We start from the raw sequence: 22,891 nt of genomic DNA, 5'->3' as shown, positions 1-22,891 counted from the left end.
GTACCACATTCATCTGTACAAACAATAGTACACAAGTATAAACACTATGGGATCACGCTGCAGTCATACCGCTCAGGAAGGAGACACATTCTGTCTTCTAGAGATGAACATACTTTGGTGTGAAAAGTGCAATTCAATCCCAGAACAACAGCAAAGGACCTTGTGAAGATACTGGAGGAAACATGCACAAAAGTATCTATATCAACAGTAAAACAAGTCCTATATCAACATAACCTCAAAGGCTGCTCAGCAAGGAAGAAGCCACTGCTCCAAAACCGACATAAATAAGCCAGACTACGGTTTGCAACTGCACATGGGGACAAAGATCGTAATTTTTGGAGAAATGTCCTCTGGTCTGATGAAACAAAAATAGAACTGTTTGGCCATAATGACCATTGTTATGTTTGGAGGGAAAAGGGGGAGGCTTGCAAGCTGAAGAACACCATCCCAACCGTGAAGCACGGGGGTGGCAGCATCATGTTGTGGGGGTGCTTTGCTGCAGGAGGGACTGGTGCACTTCACAAAATAGATGGCATCATGAGGCAGGAAAATTATGTGGATATATTGAAGCAACATCTCAAGACATCGGTCAGGAAGTTAAAGCTTGGTCGCAAATGGGTCTTCCAAATGGACGATGACCCCAAGCATACTTCCAAGTTGTGGCAAAATGGCTTAAGGACAACAAAGTCAAGGTATTGGAGTGGCCATCACAAAGCCCTGACCTCAATCCTATAGAACATTTGTGAGCAGAACTGAAAAAGCGTGCGCGAGCAAGGAGGCCTACAAACCTGACTCAGTTACACCATTTCTGTCAGGAGGAATGGGCCAAAATTCACCCAACTTATTGTGGGAAGGTTGTGGAAGGCTACCCGAAACGTTTGACCCAAGTTAAACAATTTAAAGGCAATGCTACCAAATACTAATTGAGTGTATGTAAACTTCTGACCCACTGGGAATGTGATGAAAGAAATAAAAGCTGAAATAAATCATTCTCTCTACTATTATTCTGACATTTCACATTCTTAAAATAAATTGGTGATCCTAACTGACATAAGACAGGGATTCTTTACTAGAATTAAATGTCAGGTATTGTGAAAAACTGAGTTTAAATGTATTTGGCTGTATGTAAACTTCCAACTTCAACTGTATGTATTGTTAGGTATTACTGCACTGTCAGAGCTAGAAACAAATATTTCGCTGCACCTTAACGTCTGCAAAATATGTGTTCACAACCTATACAATGCATTTGATTTGATTTGGATTATAAATAATATACTTTTTTGTAAGGGCAAATCAAGTCTCAAAATGTAAAGTGCCAATGTCAAACTTTAGAAGCATTTTTAAAACGTGAACACATTACAAGTTTGCATTATCTGCTGTGCAGGAAATTCCCTGCTACAAAAGGGTGATCAAATTAAGATCCTACATCTGTAGCCCTGAATCCACTTCCATTCCACTAAACAATTTCACACACACTGCATAGCGTCACAGACAAAAAGCTTCCTATATCTGGGTCTAGACAGATTCATTGAAGGTATCTCTAAAGTACAGTGAGATAACTAACATCATCACGCTGACAGAATGGGTCTCTATTTTTCTCTCCCTCTCTTTCTATTCCACTTGGCCGTGAGAGTACAGAAGCAATGATTTCACACGTCAGAGGAGTCACAATTAAACTGTCTATGGGGCACAGATGCAACTGCTGACAACACACTATCCATAAGACAATTCTGCTGTATGTGTGACATCAGGAATTATAGTGGGCTAACCCAGTCATGTGGCACGTGGGAAATCTGGAAGTGGAAGTCCATCACTTCGCTCCAATAATGCAATCACTGTACCCCACACTACACCTTTCATCGGCAACATTATCTGATACAAATTACCTATAGACAGACAGTCCCTAGTTCAGGACTCTCCAACCCGGTTCCTGGAGAGTTAAACGTCCTAGCGCAGCTGATTCGGATTATTAGCAGGTTGATAAAGTTAATCAATTATTTGGCACAATTATTTGGCACAATGATTTCTTTAAACGCATTGATGAGGCATCGAGGCTTTGATTGTGTTATTGTGAGAAAAAAATATATAGTTACTTTGGTGACTATTTTGTTACGTAACAGTTGACTAAACTCACCGAAACAAGAGTTGGCGAAGCCGTACCACATGCACCCGTGCTTCCCGTACAACCAGCGTGCTTGTAGACTGGAGGCGAAGCTGAGCGTGGTGCCACAGAGGCACACCAGCATGTCACTCACGCTGATGTTCAGCAAAAGCATGTTCACAGGAGTCCGCAGAGTTTTGAACTTAATAAACAGGATCAATACCACCAGGTTATTGATGAAACCAAAAACCATAATAGATCCAAGGAAGAAGGACATAACATGGTGTCCCGTCCGAGACAGTCTTTTCGCCGGGGGCTCGTTCCATTCTTGATCCAGAGAGCTCAGTGGATCGTCGATGCTTCCATTCGAGCTGAAATTTAAATTAGCCGCCTCGGTATACATCGTTTTCAGTGATCCACATTCGAGAATGTCTCACATGGAGAAACAATTATAACATTTCTACCGTCAATGAACTACAATAGGCTACAGCATCACGTTTTCAATTGACAATATCAACTGCCGACGGAGTTGTAGGCTAGCGGTGGTCGTATAGAGCCCACCGGAAAAAAACTTTAACTTCATTTTGAATCCAGACTCAAGCCTTGTATCCTCAGGAGGTGCAAAACAGGCTCATTCCGATTGGAAACTGTAGTAGACAATTATGACGTTGCAATTTGGAGTTGAAAATAATGTATAATGCAAATAGAAATAATAATAAAAGGATAATAATCAACAATAATAGTCACTAATATCCGATCAATCCAGATTAATCCACATTTGCGTAAAATAAAAATAGTCGAAGCCTTATAATAAGATTATTATTATAAGGTGAATTTAGTTGGCTTGTCTCTCTACAAAAGCTATGGCACAGACGAATGCAATCCAATGGCACTGCTCTTCTCATAGCTCCACCACATTCAGATTAGAATGCATAGACTGAGCGCGCTTACTTGGCTGGCCTCCCTTTAGTAGCGCCGATGGGTTGCGTTTATCTGTCGTGAAGGCAACTAGAGTGTAACATAATGACGCAATAAAATTGCTATCGCCTACCAATCAATGAGCAAAAGCACTGTAGTCTCCCCCTTGTGTGTTGGTATAACTCACCCATTCCCTGATGGGTGAGTCATTTCTGAGATCTATCACGCAAACAAGTCGAAGGGGGACAAGCCCCTGGTAGCTTATTTTATGGTGGGTAAAACAGGGACTTCAGCTACCAGTGGTCATTATGAATAGTAACACTAAACTTACTACATTCATATTGAATTTATTAAAGAAGTTATTTAAACAAATGACACAAACTCAAAAGTGGGAGTTTGTTTGCAAAATTACATAGAATGGTGTTTCATGTGATTGTTTTCATTTTGGAGCTGAAAAATAGGAAATTCCCAAGGAAAGTGTAAAACGAAAGACTGCCCTTTCATAGGTGATCGCCGGGGGATTGAGTTCAACCACAATTCTCTCTCTGAGATTCGGCTTTACTTGAACATGAAGGACATGGATTCTCACACTGATGTTCCCTCTCTATTTCACATAATATTAAGTTGACTGTTTACTGTTCCCTGCTTCCCTATAATCTTTGTAGAATGATGAGCAATGCAGCATAGAATATATTGCAACCTATGACACTTCCAAGACAGTTCAAGTCTTTCAGCAGATATACATTTACATTTAAGTCATTTAGCAGACGCTCTTATCCAGAGCGACTTACAAATTGGTGCATTCACCTTATGATATCCAGTGGAACAGTAGTGCATCTAAATCTTTTAAGGGAGGGGGGGGGGTGAGAGGGATTACTTTATCCTATCCTAGGTATTCCTTAAAGAGGTGGGGTTTCAGGTGTCTCCGGAAGGTGGTGATTGACTCCGCTGTCCTGGCGTCGTGAGGGAGTTTGTTCCACCATTGGGGGCCAGAGCAGCGAACAGTTTTGACTGGGCTGAGCGGGAACTGTACTTCCTCAGTGGTAGGGAGGCGAGCAGGCCAGAGGTGGATGAACGCAGTGCCCTTGTTTGGGTGTAGGGCCTGATCAGAGCATGGAGGTACTGAGGTGCCGTTCCCCTCACAGCTCCGTAGGCAAGCACCATGGTCTTGTAGCGGATGCGAGCTTCAACTGGAAGCCAGTGGAGAGAGCGGAGGAGCGGGGTGACGTGAGAGAACTTGGGAAGGTTGAACACCAGACGGGCTGCGGCATTCTGGATGAGTTGTAGGGGTTTAATGGCACAGGCAGGGAGCCCAGCCAACAGCGAGTTGCAGTAATCCAGACGGGAGATGACAAGTGCCTGGATTAGGACCTGCGCCGCTTCCTGTGTGAGGCAGGGTCGTACTCTGCGGATGTTGTAGAGCATGAACCTACAGGAACGGGCCACCGCCTTGATGTTAGTTGAGAACGACAGGGTGTTGTCCAGGATCACGCCAAGGTTCTTAGCGCTCTGGGGGAGGACACAATGGAGTTGTCAACCGTGATGGCGAGATCATGGAACGGGCAGTCCTTCCCCGGGAGGAAGAGCAGCTCCGTCTTGCCGAGGTTCAGCTTGAGGTGGTGATCCGTCATCCACACTGATATGTCTGCCAGACATGCAGAGATGCGATTCGCCACCTGGTCATCAGAAGGGGGAAAGGAGAAGATTAATTGTGTGTCGTCTGCATAGCAATGATAGGAGAGACCATGTGAGGTTATGACAGAGCCAAGTGACTTGGTGTATAGCGAGAATAGGAGAGGGCCTAGAACAGAGCCCTGGGGGACACCAGTGGTGAGAGCACGTGGTGTGGAGACGGATTCTCGCCACGCCACCTGGTAGGAGCGACCTGTCAGGTAGGACGCAATCCAAGCGTGGGCCGCGCCGGAGATGCCCAACTCGGAGAGGGTGGAGAGGAGGATCTGATGGTTCACAGTATCGAAGGCAGCCGATAGGTCTAGAAGGATGAGAGCAGAGGAGAGAGTTAGCTTTAGCAGTGCGGAGCGCCTCCGTGATACAGAGAAGAGCAGTCTCAGTTGAATGACTAGTCTTGAAACCTGACTGATTTGGATCAAGAAGGTCATTCTGAGAGAGATAGTGGGAGAGCTGGCCAAGGACGGCACGTTCAAGAGTTTTGGAGAGAAAAGAAAGAAGGGATACTGGTCTGTAGTTGTTGACATCGGAGGGATCGAGTGTAGGTTTTTTCAGAAGGGGTGCAACTCTCGCTCTCTTGAAGACGGAAGGGACGTAGCCAGCGGTCAGGGATGAGTTGATGAGCGAGGTGAGGTAAGGGAGAAGGTCTTGACTTAGCAAACGAGGATCGGATGTCGTCGACCTTCTTTTCAAAATGGTTGACGAAGTCATCTGCAGAGAGGGAGGAGGGGGGAGGAGGATTCAGGAGGGAGGAGAAGGTGGCAAAGAGCTTCCTAGGGTTAGAGGCAGATGCTTGGAATTTAGAGTGGTAGAAAGTGGCTTTAGCAGCAGAGAGAGAAGAGGAAAATGTAGAGAGGAGGGAGTGAAAGGATGCCAGGTCCGCAGGTGAAGACATGTTGAACAACAATTACTGTATAAAAAATATAGCACAATCACAGAACATTATAAATATTTTAGGGAAATAATTTAAGGAAAGATTTTAAAAGTTCACAATAAGTATTGTTGACTCAAAAACCCTTTTGGAAAAACCACATGATTTCACAAGTGGTAAATCACATAATGTTTTGCAAATGTTAAATTGATTCCACATGTGAAATTAATTTTCACATAACCTTTTCCACATGTGAAATCGGAAACACTTCATATGTGATAATAGTTCACACGGTGCCCTGTCGTTAAGATGTCCTCAGAACGTCACGCAGTGTTTTCAACTTACATATTTGACCCACATGATTACATTGTGTATGTTTTTTTTATACAGTAATTGTTGTTCAACATGTCTTCACCTGGGATTTGAACTCACAACCTCTTGGTTCATGGCATTCCGATTTAATTGCACATGTATTCCTACACTTTGAACTTCAAAGTAAATCTCAGCTTTGTTAAAAATACACTCAAGAAAAACGATTATATTTATCAAAGTGATTCAGGAATAACATTAAAACAGAATAATATTCCCCACCAACATTAGACAACTACACAGAAAACCATCGAAGTTGCTGAAATAAGTCAATTAAATCAATGAGGGGAGAATAGTCCAATTAATAACTGATAACTAAGATAGCAGTGCAGATGGCACTCTTTTGCTAAGTGCAAAGATGTATTATAGGTCAAGAATCTTTAGAGGACTTCTATGAATGCTACAGACTTTGTGGCACAGCAGAAATATCAGCATATCCCAAATCCAGAGTTTGTGAGTTCAAATCCCAGTTGGGGTCATATTGAAAAAGTCAGTACTAAGTGATCATGTCAAATGTCATCATCTTGATTAAAGATGTTTACGCTATTTTATCTGAACAGCACACTACATACTTTAATAAACCCCCCATACCATTTCACTACTTCCCTTACAAAAAACACATGTGTAATGTGCAGTTTTCATGTTGAGCTGAAATTCTCACATGAAAACAAGAGACACACGAGGTCAGTTGTTCAAACCACATGTTCACCTGTATTACATTCAGAGTTCACATATTAACACCACTTTTCACATGAAGGATAATAACACGTTTTCACCTCACACATTAATTTTTGATTCACATTTGAAATTTGCAGTTTTACATGTGAAAAACATTCACGTGACAATCGAATTTGCGGTTTTACATGTGAAAAACGTTCAACAGTTGTCAGGTGTAGTTTCATGATATCACATTCAAATGTTGCATCCCCATGTTGTCACATTTATTTCACATGTGTAGATTCATGCTATCACATGTTGCTTTTACATGTTGTCACATGTTATCACACTAACTAGTTATATGACCGAGTTCAAACGTATAGCGAACACCTTATCACAGGCTGCAAAATGTACGATAGTTTTCATTAGACACACATCCATGCTGGTCCGTGGTACTCAATACTTTTTGTACAGCACAGCGCTGCCAAGTTACAGACGCTCCCCCTCTCATGTCTTATCGCTTTAATAATATTTTCTTGTTCTTCATCACCACCATCATCACCACCACATCAATATCCTTCACCAAACGATCTTCCCTGGCGTACACAGATTTGAAGGTGTTACAGCAGGTGCAGCGAAATGCTTATGTTACTAGCTCCCAACAGCGTTATATAATGTCTAACAAATAGAATGCAAATACACAAATAATAAAAAGATGAACTCAAGAAATGACAGAATGGGTCTAATCAACAACCCTGGGTATATATATTAGAGTGATCATGTGTCAGAATCCAGAATATAAATATGTGGTGTGTATAAACAGCATATAAGTAAGGCAGCTCCTAGCATCTTCCCATTTACCAAAATGGCAGTCAAGGAGAGGTTGTGCGGTGCTTCATCACCGTCATTACCACCATCACCACCACCATCATATTCATCACCACATCATCATCCTTCTACACTAAGTCGACAGTCTCTTTCCTGACAATGTGAAACAGCTGTGAGCGTTTTCCCATTTGCCAACTTGGCAGTGAAGGAGAAGTGGGACGGTCGGGGTGCGTCTTCCTGTGTCCTTGCCACCGCCAGATCCTGTTAGTGAAGGATTTATGCTCACGCTGGCCGTGTCGTTTATGTCTGGTCACGCTCCTGTAATCACGCTGATATTTATGGATAAATTCCTCTGTTGAAGGCCTGTAACTCATGATGCATTGATTAACCTTGTACGAATCAACTCAAAGTGTATTTGCCGCGTACAGAGATTAGCAGATGTTAAAGCAGGTGCAGCGAAAGGCATTTGTTTCTAGCTCCAGCAGTGCAGTATAAAGTCTAAAAGTACTAATACACAAATCATCCCAAGAAAAAAAGATTTTAAAAGAAGAAGAAGAAACAAGAGATTAAGAAATATCAGAAGGAGCAATATCGGAGTCTGGGATATACATATGTGATGTGTATAGACAGTACGGACAATATATAAGTAGGAATAAGGCACACCACATGGCCAAAAGTATGTGGACACCCCTTCAAATCAGTGTAACTGTACTGTACTCCATATTTTGGAATGAGATGTTCGACAAGCCATGTAGTGTACAACAGTTGTTATGTAGGATGAGTTATGTCGAGACTACAATATGCATGCACACATCAAGTGAGTAATCAATTAGCTTCCATTTTCAGAGATCAAATTACAGTTCAACAGAATAATGTTTGCAGGAATGCTAATCTTAACTGTTTCTTATTTACATTTGAGTCATTTAGCAGACACTCTCATCTGTTGTTCTGTTGCTTGGTGTATGATTCTGATAATAATCTGTCAGAAAGACAAAGCATGTGGAGCACTGGAAGAGCTTCCAGACATGGGGTTCAGCATCTGGCTGTCGCATGCTGGTCAGGCCACAGGCACAGGTCCTTCTTGACCTTGAAACAAATACAGTAGAGTAAAAAATAATATGGGTGTTGAGGGACTGAATATAGTAGATTAAAAGACGAACGGATGGAGAGACAGAAAACAGATACATAAGGCACAGTAGATTGCTCCTGAGTGGCGCAGCAGTCTCAGGCACTGCAGTGCTGGAGGCGTCACTACAGACCCTAGTTTGACCCCGGGTTGTATCACAACCGGCTGCAATCGGGAGTCCCATAGGGCGGCGCAAAATTGGCCCAGCGTCGTCTGGGTTAGGGGAGGGTTCGGCTGGGGTAGGCCGTCATTGGAAATAAGAATTAGTTCTAACTGACTTGCCTGGTTAAATACAATTGTAAAAATTATATTCAGATGCCCTGGCGATCTCCTCAGCCAGATCCTCAGACGTCAATGCACACAGAACTGAAAACCGTGTGCGAGCAAGGAGGCCAACCAACCTGACTCAGTTACACCAGCTCTGTCAGGAGGAATGGGCCAAAATTCACCCAACCTATTGTGGGAAGCTTGTGAAGGCTACCCGAAACGTTTGACCCAAGTTAAACAATTTAAAAGCAATGCTACCAAATACCAATTGAGTGTATGTAAACTTCTGACCACTGGGAATGTGATGGAATAAATAAAAGCTGAAATAAATCATTCTCTCTACTATTATTCTGAAATTTCACATTCTTAAAATAAAGTGGTGATCCTAACTGACCTAAGACAGGGAATATTTACTAGGATTAAATGTCAGGAATTGTGAAAAACTGAGTTTAAATGTATTTGGCTAAGGTGCATGTAAACTTCCGACTTCAACTATATATACAAAAGTATGTGGCCATATTTCTGCCCTGCTAGAGCTAGCCCCATCAATTGTAAGTGCTGTTATTGTGAAATGGAACTAGGAACAATGGCTCAGCCACAAGCTCACAGAACGGGACCACCAAGTGCTGAAATGTTCAGCCTCTGTCCTCAGTTGCAATACTCACTACCGAGTTCCAAACTGCCCCTGGAAGCAAAGTCAGCATAAAAACTTAGCCGCACACAAGCCTAACATCACCATTCGCAATGCCAAGCATTGGTTGGAGTGGTGTAAAGCTCGCCGCCATTGGACTCTGGAGCAGTGGAAATGCGTTCTCTGGCGTGATGAATCACACTTCACCATCTGACAGTCCGACAGATGAATCTGGGTTTGGCAGCTACCAGGAGAACACTACCTGCCCGAATGCATAGTGCCAACTGTAAAGTTTGGAGGAGGAGGAATAATGGTCTGGGGCTGTTTTTCATGATTCGGGCTAGACCCCTTAGTTCCATTGAAGGGAAGTCAACGCTACAGCAGACAATGACATTCTAGACAATTCTGTGCTTCCAACTTTGTGGCAACAGTTTGGGGAAGTCCCTTTCCCTTTTCAGCATGACAATTCCCCTGTGAACAAAGAGAGGTCCGTACAGAAATGGTTTGTCGAGATCGGTGTTGAAGAATTTGACCAGCAGGCACAGAGCCCTGACCTCCACCCCACCGAACACCTTTTGGGATGAACTGGAACACCGACTGCTAGCCAGGCCTAATCGCCCAACATCCGTGCCCGACCTCACAAATGCTTGTGGCTGAATGGAAGCAAGTCCCCACAGCAATGTTCCCACATCTAGTGGGAATCCTTCCCAGAATAGTGGAGGCTGTTATATCAGCAAAAGGGAGGACCAACTCCATATTAATGCCCATGATTTTGGAATGACATGTTCGACGAGCAGGTGTCCACATTTTTTGGTAATGTAGTGTATGCATAAATCAGATACATTATTACATGATTTGGAGAATAACATATGGTTTTACTAGCATTAAGTAACAATTTTAGTTCAACAAAGGCTTTCTGCAAAATAATGAAGGCAGATTGAAGTTTTGAAATAGCCTGGTCAACCATTGGGTCAATAGTGTACACCATAGAGGCTGTTGAGGGGAGGACAGCTCATAATAATGGCTGGAAGGGAGCAAATGGAATGGCATCAAACACATGGAAACCATGGGTTTGATGTATTTGATACCATTCCACCCATTCCTCTCCAGCCATTACCACGAACCCATCCTCCCCAATTAAGGTTCCACCAAACTCCTATGGTGTACACAAGTGTCATCTGCATACAGGTGTATGATACAATTTTTTTACAGATAGACCAACATTGTTTATATAGACAGTAAAAAGTACAGGACCTAAAATGTATCCATGTGGGACACCTTTCTTAATATCAAGGTAACCTGACTTAACATCATCAGAAAAAAACACATTGTGTCCTGTCTCTCAGGTAATATTTGAAATAATTACATGACAACTGATCCATACAACCTTTGAATGAATTAAGACTGATCAACAGCCTCGAAAGCCTTTGATATGTCAATAAAGAGGGCAGCACAGTGCTTCCTCCTATCCATGCCCTTTGCCGCATCAGTTAACACCAAGTTTGCAGCATATATGGTGCTATGACCCTGCCTGAAACCAGACTGGTGAACACATCTTGTAGCGAGGAAGGATCTAAGCTGACAGTTGATTAATGATTCTAAAATGTTTGATAGAGAAGACAATTTTGAGATAGGGCGATAGTTCTTTAGGTCAGAGAGGTCACCACCTTTGTGGAGAGGAAGCACATGGGCCGCTTTCAAAACCTTGGGGACAGCACCTGAGATAATCATCAGATTAAAAAGTGGATGAAGTTGGCTGCTAGAGGAGTAAGCATGCGGAGCACTCAGGCAGTGATGTCAGGAGGACCTGTGCCAACTATTTTGCAGCAGTAGTTGACTGCAAGTGTGCCTCAAGGTTGAGAAAGCACGGCACCACATCAGACAGCGACTGGCTGTCAGTTTAAAGTTTCTGGTGTGATTTGCGAATGGCTCCAGCAACTTCACAAGCTGCTTTAGCTTGGCCCATTCACTAGTCAACAAGTTGGTCGGTGTGGATCACGAACAGCTACAGCAACTTCAAAAGCTGCTCTAGTTTGGCCCAGTCATGCTCCACGCTCTCCCTCAGTTTTCTTCCCTGTTAGCTAGTGATAGCTAGTGATAATGATGCACAAGCTAGGCCTATTTGAAACATCTGCATCTACTGGCAGTATCTACCCGCCATAATTAGAATCTTGAAAACCCCAATAGAAAAAAAAGCTTGAAAACCCCAATAGAAAAAAAAGCTTGAAAACCCCATTTGATTTTTGGCCAAAGTTTAGAATATATATATTTTTTAAACATAATTTATTATATATATTTATTTTTTAGTTTGTTTTGCAGTCAAAGATAATAGTCTCACTGAGGTCATTCCGTTCCTACTGTCTAGTAATTGTCAGGTGACTATTCCTGTCAAAGGGGTGCTAGTGAGCTGATTACCTAGCTGAAGTGTTAAACATTTTTTCTGTCAGAGGCGCACTAGTGAGTTCTCAATTAATTGATGAGTACTGACAGGGTGGCACTCTTGCGGATTCTCACTGATGTGTAGTCATTAATATGAACACAGTTTGGCACTCATGAGTGCCCAATTGCTTTAGAGCACATACATATACCATAGAAGAGAAGAAGCTATAGAAAATTGTGCATTGTTTTTGTTCTAGAAAAGACCGTTGTTTTGTAGCTCAATGGAAGAGATTGGAAGAGACAAGGCAGGACTCATAGGTATGTTTAATTGAAAGCTAAGGTTGTTATTTAATTTGATGTCAATACATAGCTTGATTTATCTGCAGAAAATGCTATGTTAATGAAACCTTAAAAGAAGTGTATGAAAATCAGTGTGCATGAACAGTGGCTAGTTAGCTAGCTAGTTAGCTAGTTAACGTTAGCTATGTTATTAGACTGTAGCTAATGGTCATTATACATACATGCTTTGTCTCTTAGTAACTATGTCTTGATATTTTTGACAAATGTAATTAATATTCAACGACATCTCCAGTTGCATGAATTCATCTGAAGACTGGGGTGTATTCCTTAGTGAAGACCATAGCCAACAGTAGCGAATCATTTTGCAACATTAAAAGTTTTGCAAGGAAAGCCTGCATTTCTTATTGTACAAATTCAGATTATTCCCTCCCTGCTTCAATCCATTTGTTTCCGTTTGGTTCCTAGTGAATACAACCCTGAAAAATATGGCTGCACTCGTGAGGCTAGCCATTGTAAACAATCTGATAGCTACGTATATGGTTTATTGATTAGATATTCAGGCTGTATGATCTGATTGCTGAACTCTTTAGAATGCAACAATAGTTTCAGGACAGGTGGGTGAGATATTTATGATGATACAAAAACTATGGTGATGTGAGTTGTTTGAGACAAGCCCTGAGTGTCTGGAGTGATATAGCTAGCTGGCTACCACTTTCTGTTGGCTGAGGAGGGGATTGTGTCGAGTGGACAGGTTATTGGGCGGCCGGACCTCACTAGTTGCAGGATTTAATCTGGAGCGAGAGGGTAGAAAGAGGTAAAATGTAGAGTAGTTCTGTGTGAGAAGGTCCAGTGGACTCAATAGGCTGAACGAATGAGTAGCGGATGTCGTCAACCTTCTTTTCAAAGTGGTTGACAAAGTTGTCCACAAGAGGGGGGAGTATTAAGGACGGAGAAGGTGGAAAATTGTTTCCTAGGGTTAGAAACAGAAGCTTGAAATCTTGATAGTTATAAAAAGTGGCTTTAGCAACGGATACACAGGAAGGTAGAGGAGCGTGTGAAAGGATGATAGGTTTAGTTTTCCGGCATTTTCGCTCAGCTGCATGCAGTCCTGTTCTGTAAACTCAGTGAGTCACTCAGCCACAGAGCAGGAGGGGAGGGCTGACCCGGCCGGGAGGAAAGGGGACAGTGCAAAACATAAATTGTTGAAAGAGGAGAGTAGGGTCGAAGAGGCAGAATCAGGCTGGAGAAGTGTTTAGCTAGTGTTAGAGGAGTAGCTAGTGTTGGAGGAGAGGAAGACAGAAAAACAAACAAAGTAGTGATCAGAGAACTGGAGGGGGGGCTTACAGTTTGAATAGTAGGCGAACAGCCTCTAGTAAAGATGAGGTCAAGCGTATTATCTTCCCTGTGAGTGGAAGAGGATTGGTAAGGGTTGAGGTCAAAAGAGTTGGAAATAAATGAATCAAAGACAGAAATTTAAGTTGAAGAATGCAGAGTGGTGAGCCATCGTCAGGAAATTATCTTATCAAGGTGTTTAGCTCATTGAGGAACTCTCTAAGGGAACCTGGTGGGTGATAGATGACAACAATGTTAAGCTTGAGTGGAAAAATGACAATGACAGCATGGAATTCAAATGAGGAGATGGAGATGGACTGGCGAATGAGGGAGAAAATTCAAAATCTCCACTTAGAGGAAATAAGCAGCGACGACTAGACTGAAGGGACTGAAGGGCAGCATAGGTGTCGTGGCAATTTCCTCTATTATCAAATGAGGAGAGTTACAAACCACACACCAGTCAGACTTATACTTAAACTTCATCTTTAATAATATGAGCTTTACAATAGCCCTTTGACTCTCAGATCAATTCAGTGTCTATAATGAATTCGGAGAGTCCCTACAGTAGAATACAAAGATCTTTAATAGCCAAGATACACCACTCTCAATTTACACGACGAACCACAGATCTTAGGAACTCTTCACAAAGTGCCTTTTAATTGAGAAAGGAGTATCCCTTAGCCAGATTGCATTCGCTATAAATTATCGCTCAGTTTGGTCTCTAAAACGAGGTTCTAATCTCGTTCCTGGTACTTCATAGTAAAAACATTACCTCACTATCTGGAATGCTCTTTAGGCTTTATTGGCCAAAGACATCGTAAATCTCTTCTGTCAGTGCTATCTCATAAAGGCCCATCCTCAGTGGAACACACAAACACAATAGTCAACAGATTCTATTCTGTCGAATAAAACAACCATTCTAATGCAATCCAAAGATTATAATATAATTTTACAAGCACTATAACATAATCTCGCAATTTTCCACGACATAGGCTGATATGAAATCGGCAGACCAGCAATTCCATATGGGTTGTGTGTGCAGGGTACACTAAATTAGAAGGGTTGCTGCATCCAAGGGGTGGGAGCGTCTCTAACGCCTACAGGGAGGGAGAAAACAGGTATAGAAAACACACACACACATAGTTGCCAAAGCTACAAAAGAGCTAAATTATATAATCTGAAAATAACTAAGTAAGATACTGAAGTGAGAGAGTGTGGGGAGATGGAAGTACTAATACTAATTGCTAATTGCCTTGCAGAGGTGAAGAGCATACCTCCCGGAAGTAATTGCGGATAGCCTAGGAGAGGAGAAACCACTCCCCCTCCAGTACAGCCACTGATAACAAAAAATTGCACTGCCCCTTAATCCTGGTTGATGTGTCAACAACAAGTTATGAGCAGTCAGCAGTTCACACACCAAGTAAGCTTCTGGGAACACAGGCAGCACTTAAAGTAGATGGCCCTAGCTAGCAAAAAGACAGTACTAGACAACAGATTCATTTTTTGTATACTTATGACTCCTGGAGATATCAAGAGTCCTCTAGCTATAGAACACAGGAGGTTGATGGCACCTTAATTGGGGAGGAGGTGCTCATGGTAATGGCATTCTATAGCCTCCACTGCTATAGAATGAAGCAAGTGGTGCTGTTGTGTCTGCATTGCCCTTGTTGGTTAGCCTGGCAGAAGTTTGTGTACTTGCAGAACATTTTAAATTTTTAATTCCACCTTTATTTAACCAGGGAGGCCAGTTGAGAACAAGTTCTCATTTACAGTGAGAAAAGCAGTGCGACAAAAACAACACAGAGTTACACATAAACAAACGTACAGTCAATAAAACAAAAGAAAACAAAAATAGAAAAATCTATGTACAGTGTGTGCAAATGTAGAAGAGTAGGGAGGTAGGCAGTAAATAGGCCCTTGAGGCGAAAATAATTACAATTTAGCATTAATACTGGAGTGATATATGTGCAGATGATGATGTGCAAGTAGAGATACTGGGGTGCAAAAGAGCAAGAAGGGATGAGGTAGTTGGGTGTGCTATTTACAGTGTACAGGTACAGTGATCGGTAAGCTGCTCAGACAGCTGATGCTTAAAGTTAGAGATATATATAGATATAGTTGGAGATATAAGACCAGCTTCAGAGATTTTAGCAATTCGTTCCAGTCATTGGCAGCAGAGTACTGGAATGAAAGGCGGCCAAAGGAAGTGTTGGCTTTGGAGATGACCAGTGCAATATACCTGCTGGAGCGCATGCTACAGGTGGGTGTTGCTATGGTGACCAGTGAGCTGAGATAAGGCAGGGCTTTACCTAGCAAAGACTTATAGATGACCTGGAGCTAGTGGGTTTGGCAACGGATATGTAGTGAGGGCCAGCCAACGAGAGCATACAGGCCAATGAGACATTTGGTGATAAAACGGATGGCACTGTGATAGACTACATCCAGTTTGCTGAGTAGAGTGTTGGGGAATATTTTGTAAATGACATCGCCGAAGTCGAGGATCAGTAGGATAGTCAGTTTTACGAGGGTATGTTTGGTGGCATGAGTGAAGGAGGCTTTGTTTTCGAAATAGGAAGCCAATTCTAGATTTAATTTTGGATTGGAGATGCTTACTGTGAGTCTGGAAGGAGAGTTTACAGTCTAACCAGACACCGGGCAGGAGGGTGAGGGCAGCAATCGGTTAAAGAGCATGCACTTTTAAAAGCAGTTGGAGGCCACGGAAGGAGTGTTGTATGGCATTGAAGCTCGTTTGTATGTTTGTTAGGACAGTATCCAAATAAGGGCCAGATGTATACAGAATGGTGTCGTAGAGGTGGATCAGAGAATCACCAGCAGCATGAGCGACATCATTGATATATATAGAGAAAGGAGTCAGCCTGAGAACTGAACCCTGTGGCACCCCCATAGAGACTGCCAGAGGTCCGGACGAAAGGCCCTCCGATTCGACACACTGAAATCTATCTGAGAAGTAGTTGGTGAACCAGGCGAGGCAGTCATTTTAGAAGCCAAGGCTATTGAGTCTGCCGATACGAATGCGGTGACTGACAGAGTCGAAAGCCTTGGCCAGGCCGATGAAGATGGCCGCACAGTACTGTCTTTTATCGATGACGGTTATGATATCGTTTTGGACCTTGAGCATGGCTGAGGTGCACCCATGACCAGCTCGGAAACCAGATTGCACAGTGGAGAAGGTATGGTGGGATTCGAAATGGTTGGTGATCTGTTTATTAACTTGGCTTTCGAAGATTTGAGAAAGGCAGGGCAGGATGGAGTTAGGTCTCTAACAGTTTGGGTCTAGAGTGTCTCCCCTTTGAACATAACAGAGTCCTATTTTTAGAGGGTCAATTCCAGTACAGATGTGGCAGACAACAGACAATAAGCTATATGAGATGTATACATGTGCAAGTTTGTTTGAAATGTATATTTCTATTTAACATTTATTTATCCAGGTTAGTTTTATTGAGCAAAAATCTATTTTTCAAGAGAGACCTGGTCCAACCAAGACAGCAGATAATAGACATACCATAATGGACATAGACACACTATAAACACAATATAGAAGTAGACACACATACATTACCATTACAGATTTTTGGGGAATGATTCTAACAAAAAACACCAGAAAAACAAACAAACAGAAGCGTATGAAACACAAGTGTTGTTGAGTTGCCGTCTTCGTAGGATGAGATCTGAGCCTTTGCATCTTACTACATTTTGTCTCTGTGTTGCCTGTTGCCCAGCGTTGTGCCAGTGTCTCATACCCTCTAGCCTGCAAAATTGCATGGCAATATTGGCTCAAAAACTTGGTAGTGTATAATGGGCTATATTAAAAAGAGTCTATGCTAAACAGATTTGTGCATAGAGGATGTAAAGAAAAGGAGGGTCTGTTGCCGGTCTCTTACCTACAATTAAAGATGCCATACCATTTTGAGACCACTGATTTTCACTTCTTTTAATTCCTTCTACCTGACACTTTATGTCTTCCCATGAGGATGTTGTATGTGTGGGATTGCAGCAACTCTGTGTGTAGCAGCAGAAGCGTAACAGAGGACAGCAACACTGTTTTCAGCCTAAGGGAATTGTAGCTTCACTGATACCGAGCTACTAATATTGATACTTTCTGTAATTATACATGTTATCTGAACACAGTCAACACTGTAGTTACATACAACTACTACTCAGTTAGTAGCCTACAAAATGTTTGACTTTTTTATGCTGCAATCAGATGGAGAAAGACAAAGTGTTGAATAGTTGATATTTTAAGCTTGATTTCTCTCCTGTCCTGGCACACTAAATGAAGCATCCAGTGTTAATCCTAAAGCCATTGTTGTGAAATGTCTCTCAGTGCGACAGCAGGCGTCTTTCAGGAGATGAAGGGAATGAAGCAGAGAGGTTCTGGAAGAGGACACGCATGGAAACATCCAGAAGGCTCCATCACTACAGTACTATCTTCTATGCAGATCGTTAAGTGCATGGGAATATGTGGGCTACCTTCAGCAGCAGCAGTGCTGTGAGGTGATGGATAGATACTGCAATGCCATTGGGTTTGCTCTGTGCTATGGTAAGTTCTTATCGTAAGATAGGAAGTGTTCATGTGTTCTTCATGTGGTTCAGGTGATCAAAGAGAAAGGACATTTTCTGAGACAGAAGACATTCCAAGCTGTCAGTCTATTCATGGTTTAACAGGCAGCAGACTTTTTTTAAATGTATTACTCAAGTAGTATTTTACTGGTTGACTTTCACTTTTACTTGGGTCATTTTCTATTAAGGTATCTTCACTTTTATGACAATAGAGCACTTTTTCCATCACTGTCTCTGAGTCTGTCTTCATATTTTGAAGCATGGTGGTGGCCTCATCATGTTATGGGTATGCTTTCCATTGGCAAGGATAAAAAGAAACAGAATAGAGCTAAATACAGGCAAAATCCTAGAGAAAAACCTGGTTCAGTCTGCTGTCCAACAGACACTGGAAGACAAATCGACCTTTCTGCAGGACAATAAACTAAAACACAAGGTCAAATATACACTGGAGTTGCTTACCTAGACGACATTGAATGTTCCTGAGTGGCCTAGTTACAGTTTTTACTTAAAATCGGCCTGATAATCTATGGCAAGACTTGAAAATGGCTGTCTAACAATGATCAACAACCAACCTGACAGAGTTTGATGAATTTTAAAAATGATGTGCAAATATTGTACAGTCTAGATGTGCAGAACTTACCCATATAGACTCACAGCTGTAATCGCTGCCAAACGTGATTCTAACATGTATTGACTCAGGGGTGTGAAGACTTACGTACATGAGATATTTCTGTATTTAAGTTTCAATACATTTGCAAAAATTTCTAAAAACACGATTTCACTTTGTCATTATGGGGTATTGTGTGTAGATGGGTGAGAAAAAAACATATTTAATCCATTTTGAATTCAGGTTGTAACACAACAACATTTTCAATAAGTCAAGGGGTATGAATAGTTTCTGAAGGCACTGTGTGTACAAATACATTTCATTATTACTAATGATTACAGCAGCAACACCATAGTCTCCTACACATCACAAAAATATGGTTTTGAATTTCTGTTTCTTTGGAATTGATATATACTGAATAAAAATATAAACGCAACCATTTCAAAGATTTTACTGAGTTACAGTTCATATAAGGAAATCGGTCAATTGAAATGGATTCATTAGGCCCTAATCTATGGATTTCACATGACTGGGAATACAGATATGAATCTGTTGATCACAGCTCCCTTAAAAAAAAATGGGCCTGACAATGAGTGAGGATCTCATCACGGTATTTCTGTGAATTAAAATTTCCATCGATAAAATGCAATTGTGTTAATTGTCCGTAGCTTATCCCTGCCCATACCATAACCCCACCGCCACCATGGGGCACTCTGTTCACAATGTTGACTTCAGCAAAATGCTCACCCACACTACACATGTTTTCCGCTTGTGAGGCCAGTTGGACATACATCCAAATTCTCTAAAATGATGTAGGCTTATGGTAGAGTAATGAACATTAAATAATTTGCCAACAGCTCTGGTGGACATTCCTGTACTCAGCATGCCAACTGCACACTCCCTCAAAACTTGAGACATCTGTGGCATTGTGTGGTGTGACAAAACTGCACATTTTACGTGGCCTTTTATTGTCCCCAGCACAAGGTGCACCTGTGTGATGATCATGCTGTTTAATTAGCTTCTTGATATGCCACACCTCTCAGGTGGATGGATTATCTTGGCAAAGGAGAAATGCTCACTAACCGTGATGTAAAAAAAACAAATTGTGCACAAACTTTGAGAGAAATACGCTTTTTGTGCGTTTGAAACATTTATGGGATCTTTTATTTCAGCTCATAAAACATGGCACCAACACTTTACATGTTGTGTTTATATTCTTGTTTAGTGTATATTTAAATTTTAATTTGGAGTAAGGCTAATTACGATCTGGAGGTTGGAAGGCTGTCTGAATCATAATTACATCACATGCCAAACTCTGAGGCTCATAATGAGGAAATAGTTGAGCGTGTTCCCATTGTACCAGATGTTTTTGGGTCCATTTAACAAGCACCATGCTAACACCTTTCAACCAGATGCTTTCAGGAACAATCCAATGATTAACTCTGGAATTCCAGATTTACAACATACAATGTCTCACATATCTATCTCCAATCTTGTGAGGATTTCAGGAATATTACCTTCTCTGTTGATTCGATTTGGAGTAAATCGAAGCCCGTGTTATAGCCTTGAAAAGTGTACAAATAATCAACAACAGAAGCCTTCCTTGAGTCGTTTCTTAGTTCATAAATTTGACATGAAGAGCATGATTATAAATGACTGACAGCAATAATCCCTTTTCAACCTAACCCTGCACTTTTGAGCATAAACTGTGAATGTGTACTAGTTCAATTGCATATATTAAGATTTATGAAATACTTGCTAACATTGTACTCTACAAAGGCACTCCATATACCATTGAGTAGAATGATTTACCTCATAGAAGAGGCACTGATATGAGATCATTAAAGAAGACTGTATTCTTACAGATCTGTGTGGCCTTGTCCAGTAGACTGGACGATATTGGAGTATCGACTGAATAGGTCTAACAAGTGGACATTGATATCGGCACACAAATGCATTTCCTGCAGCAGCAACATCAACGTAGATTGTGAATGAAATGCACACCCTCATTGTGCATATACAGCACACACTGGAGTAATTCAGATTCTGTTTAGGGACCTGGGGGCAAAATAGTATAATGACATAGAATGCAGAATTTGATCCATTCAAGCTCTTTGTCTTAATTTCCCTCTGTGTTTTCCCCGGTTGTCAAAAGCCTCAGTCTCAGGTCTTAGAGCCCCTGCAGTGATTAAGAAATATAACATTTGGTGCTCTCGATAGGCTTGTATGGCATGTGGGATCCACTGCTACTTTGAGGGAGATGGATTGTATTTGTTGTGATATTTTCTGGACTGGGAACTGGACTGAACTGGTTTTGTCTCAGGGGGTGGAGAGAAATAGAAGACGTAATTTCCATTGTCATAAAAGGTTAAGGACATGTTCTGTTTTTACTATAAAGCAATAGTCACAAGGGTCATTAAAAGTCCAGTACAACACTACAATGTAATGTATGCAGCCTTGGGCAAGGCAACTGGCAATATTGGTTGTTCTTTTCTCAGAATGTTCCATCTACATATACAGTTGAAGTCAGAAGTTTACATACACCTTAGCCAAATACATTTAAACCCAGTTTTTCACAATTCCTGACATTTAAGAGTAATAGTTAGTATATTACATTTACACAAATCATGAATGCTTTTAAAAACATATATATTTATTATTTTCCAAATAAACTCTATATTTCCATGGAAATACATGAGTAGCCATGAGAAAGACCCCCCCATGGCGCAATTGGGCGATGTAGGCTTGTACACCCAACCTTAACACACACACACACACACACACACACACACACACACACACACACACACACACACACACACACACACACACACACACACACACACACACGCACACACACAGACACACTCTCTCTGTGTGTCGTTACAGTAGGCTAACGTATGTCAATGGTTATAGGAACAGCAGTAACATCAGTCACAATTTAGGCTACCAACTGCCTAGCCAGGTGTAGCTCAATCTTGGGTGCAATGATCCCATTCCCGCACTGACTGTCTGTGTGGAGGCTAATTGATTTAACGTAACGTTAGCCTACATGCTACACTAGCAAAGTTATAAATTATATAGCCGTCGGCTATATTAGCCACGACTTACTGTTCTTTGTGCAGCTTACAATGACGAAGAAAGTTGTTGAGCCTCGTTCTGTCATTTGCTTCCTGCATGTTTTGCAAGTTTCAATCAGTTTTTTGTTGATACAGCATAGTCTTTATATCTGAGGTATCATCTTTCCAAGGGCTCCATCTGAATTCACCCGCCGACGTTCCTCTGCACTGCCACACACAACTTTTTCTCAGCTGGCACAATTTGATTGGCTGCTGTCCGATTCAAACTGTAATCCGTTAAATGAAGAGTTGATGCGCTGCACACTTTTTTTTAATAGCATACTTTCTTATATTTGGGCTTGGAGAGGGTATCAAGTCATTTTGAGTCAAAAGGCTCAAGTCCAAGTTAAGTCACGAGTCATTGGTGTTAAAGTCAAAGTCGAGTTGCAAGTCATCATATTTGTGACTCGAGTCCAAGTCAAGTGACACCTCTGACAATAAGTTGGGTGAATTTTGGCCCATTCCTCCTGACAGAGCTGGTGTAACTGAGTCAGGTTTGTAGGCCTACTTGCTCGCACACACTTTTTCAGTTCTGCCCACATATTTTCTATAGGCTTGAGGTCAGGGCTTTGTGATGGCCACTCCAATAACTTGACTTTGTGTCCTTAAGCCATTTTGCCACAACTTTGGAAGTATGCTTGAGGTCATTGTTCGTTTGGAAGACCCATTTGCGACCAAGCTTTAACTTAACAAGACTGATGTCTTGAGATGTTGCTTCAATATATCCACACAATTTTCCTGCTTCATGATGCCATCTATTTTGTGAAGTGCACCAGTCCCTCCTGCAGCGAAGCACCCCCACAACATGATGCTGCCACCCCCCTGCTTCACAGTTGGGATGGTGTTCTTCGGGTTGCAAGCCTCCCCCTTTTTCCTCCAAACATAATGATGGTCATTATGGCCATTCTTCCTTGCTGAGCGGCCTTTCAGATTATGTTGATATAGGACTCCTTTAACTGTGGATATAGATACTTTGTACCTGCGTCCCCCAGTATCTTCACAAAGAACTTTGCTGTTGTTCTTGGATTGATTTTCACTTTTCGCACCAAAGTATGTTCATCTCTAGGAGACCTTCCGGAGCTCCTTCCAGAGCGGTATGACGGCTGCATGGTCCCA

The 22,891-nt window shown here is 41.8% G+C and overlaps 1 protein-coding gene across 1 annotated transcript in view; it reads right to left on the bottom strand.

Moving 5' to 3' along the window:
• The window catches only part of LOC115129716 (opsin-3-like), a 28,794-nt gene extending 25,775 nt beyond the window's left edge, over window positions 1-3,019 (bottom strand). The window contains exon 1 of the mRNA XM_029660377.2: window positions 2,135-3,019. Within this exon, the coding sequence (XP_029516237.1) occupies window positions 2,135-2,504 (370 nt within the window). The 5' untranslated portion in view covers window positions 2,505-3,019. The remainder of the gene's footprint in view (window positions 1-2,134) is intronic.
• Between the last annotated feature and the right edge of the window lie 19,872 nt (window positions 3,020-22,891).

The sequence above is a fragment of the Oncorhynchus nerka genome, linkage group LG5 (assembly GCF_034236695.1).
Source record: "Oncorhynchus nerka isolate Pitt River linkage group LG5, Oner_Uvic_2.0, whole genome shotgun sequence".
Lineage (NCBI taxonomy): Eukaryota > Metazoa > Chordata > Actinopteri > Salmoniformes > Salmonidae > Oncorhynchus > Oncorhynchus nerka.
This window is presented reverse-complemented; position numbering and strand designations above follow the sequence as displayed.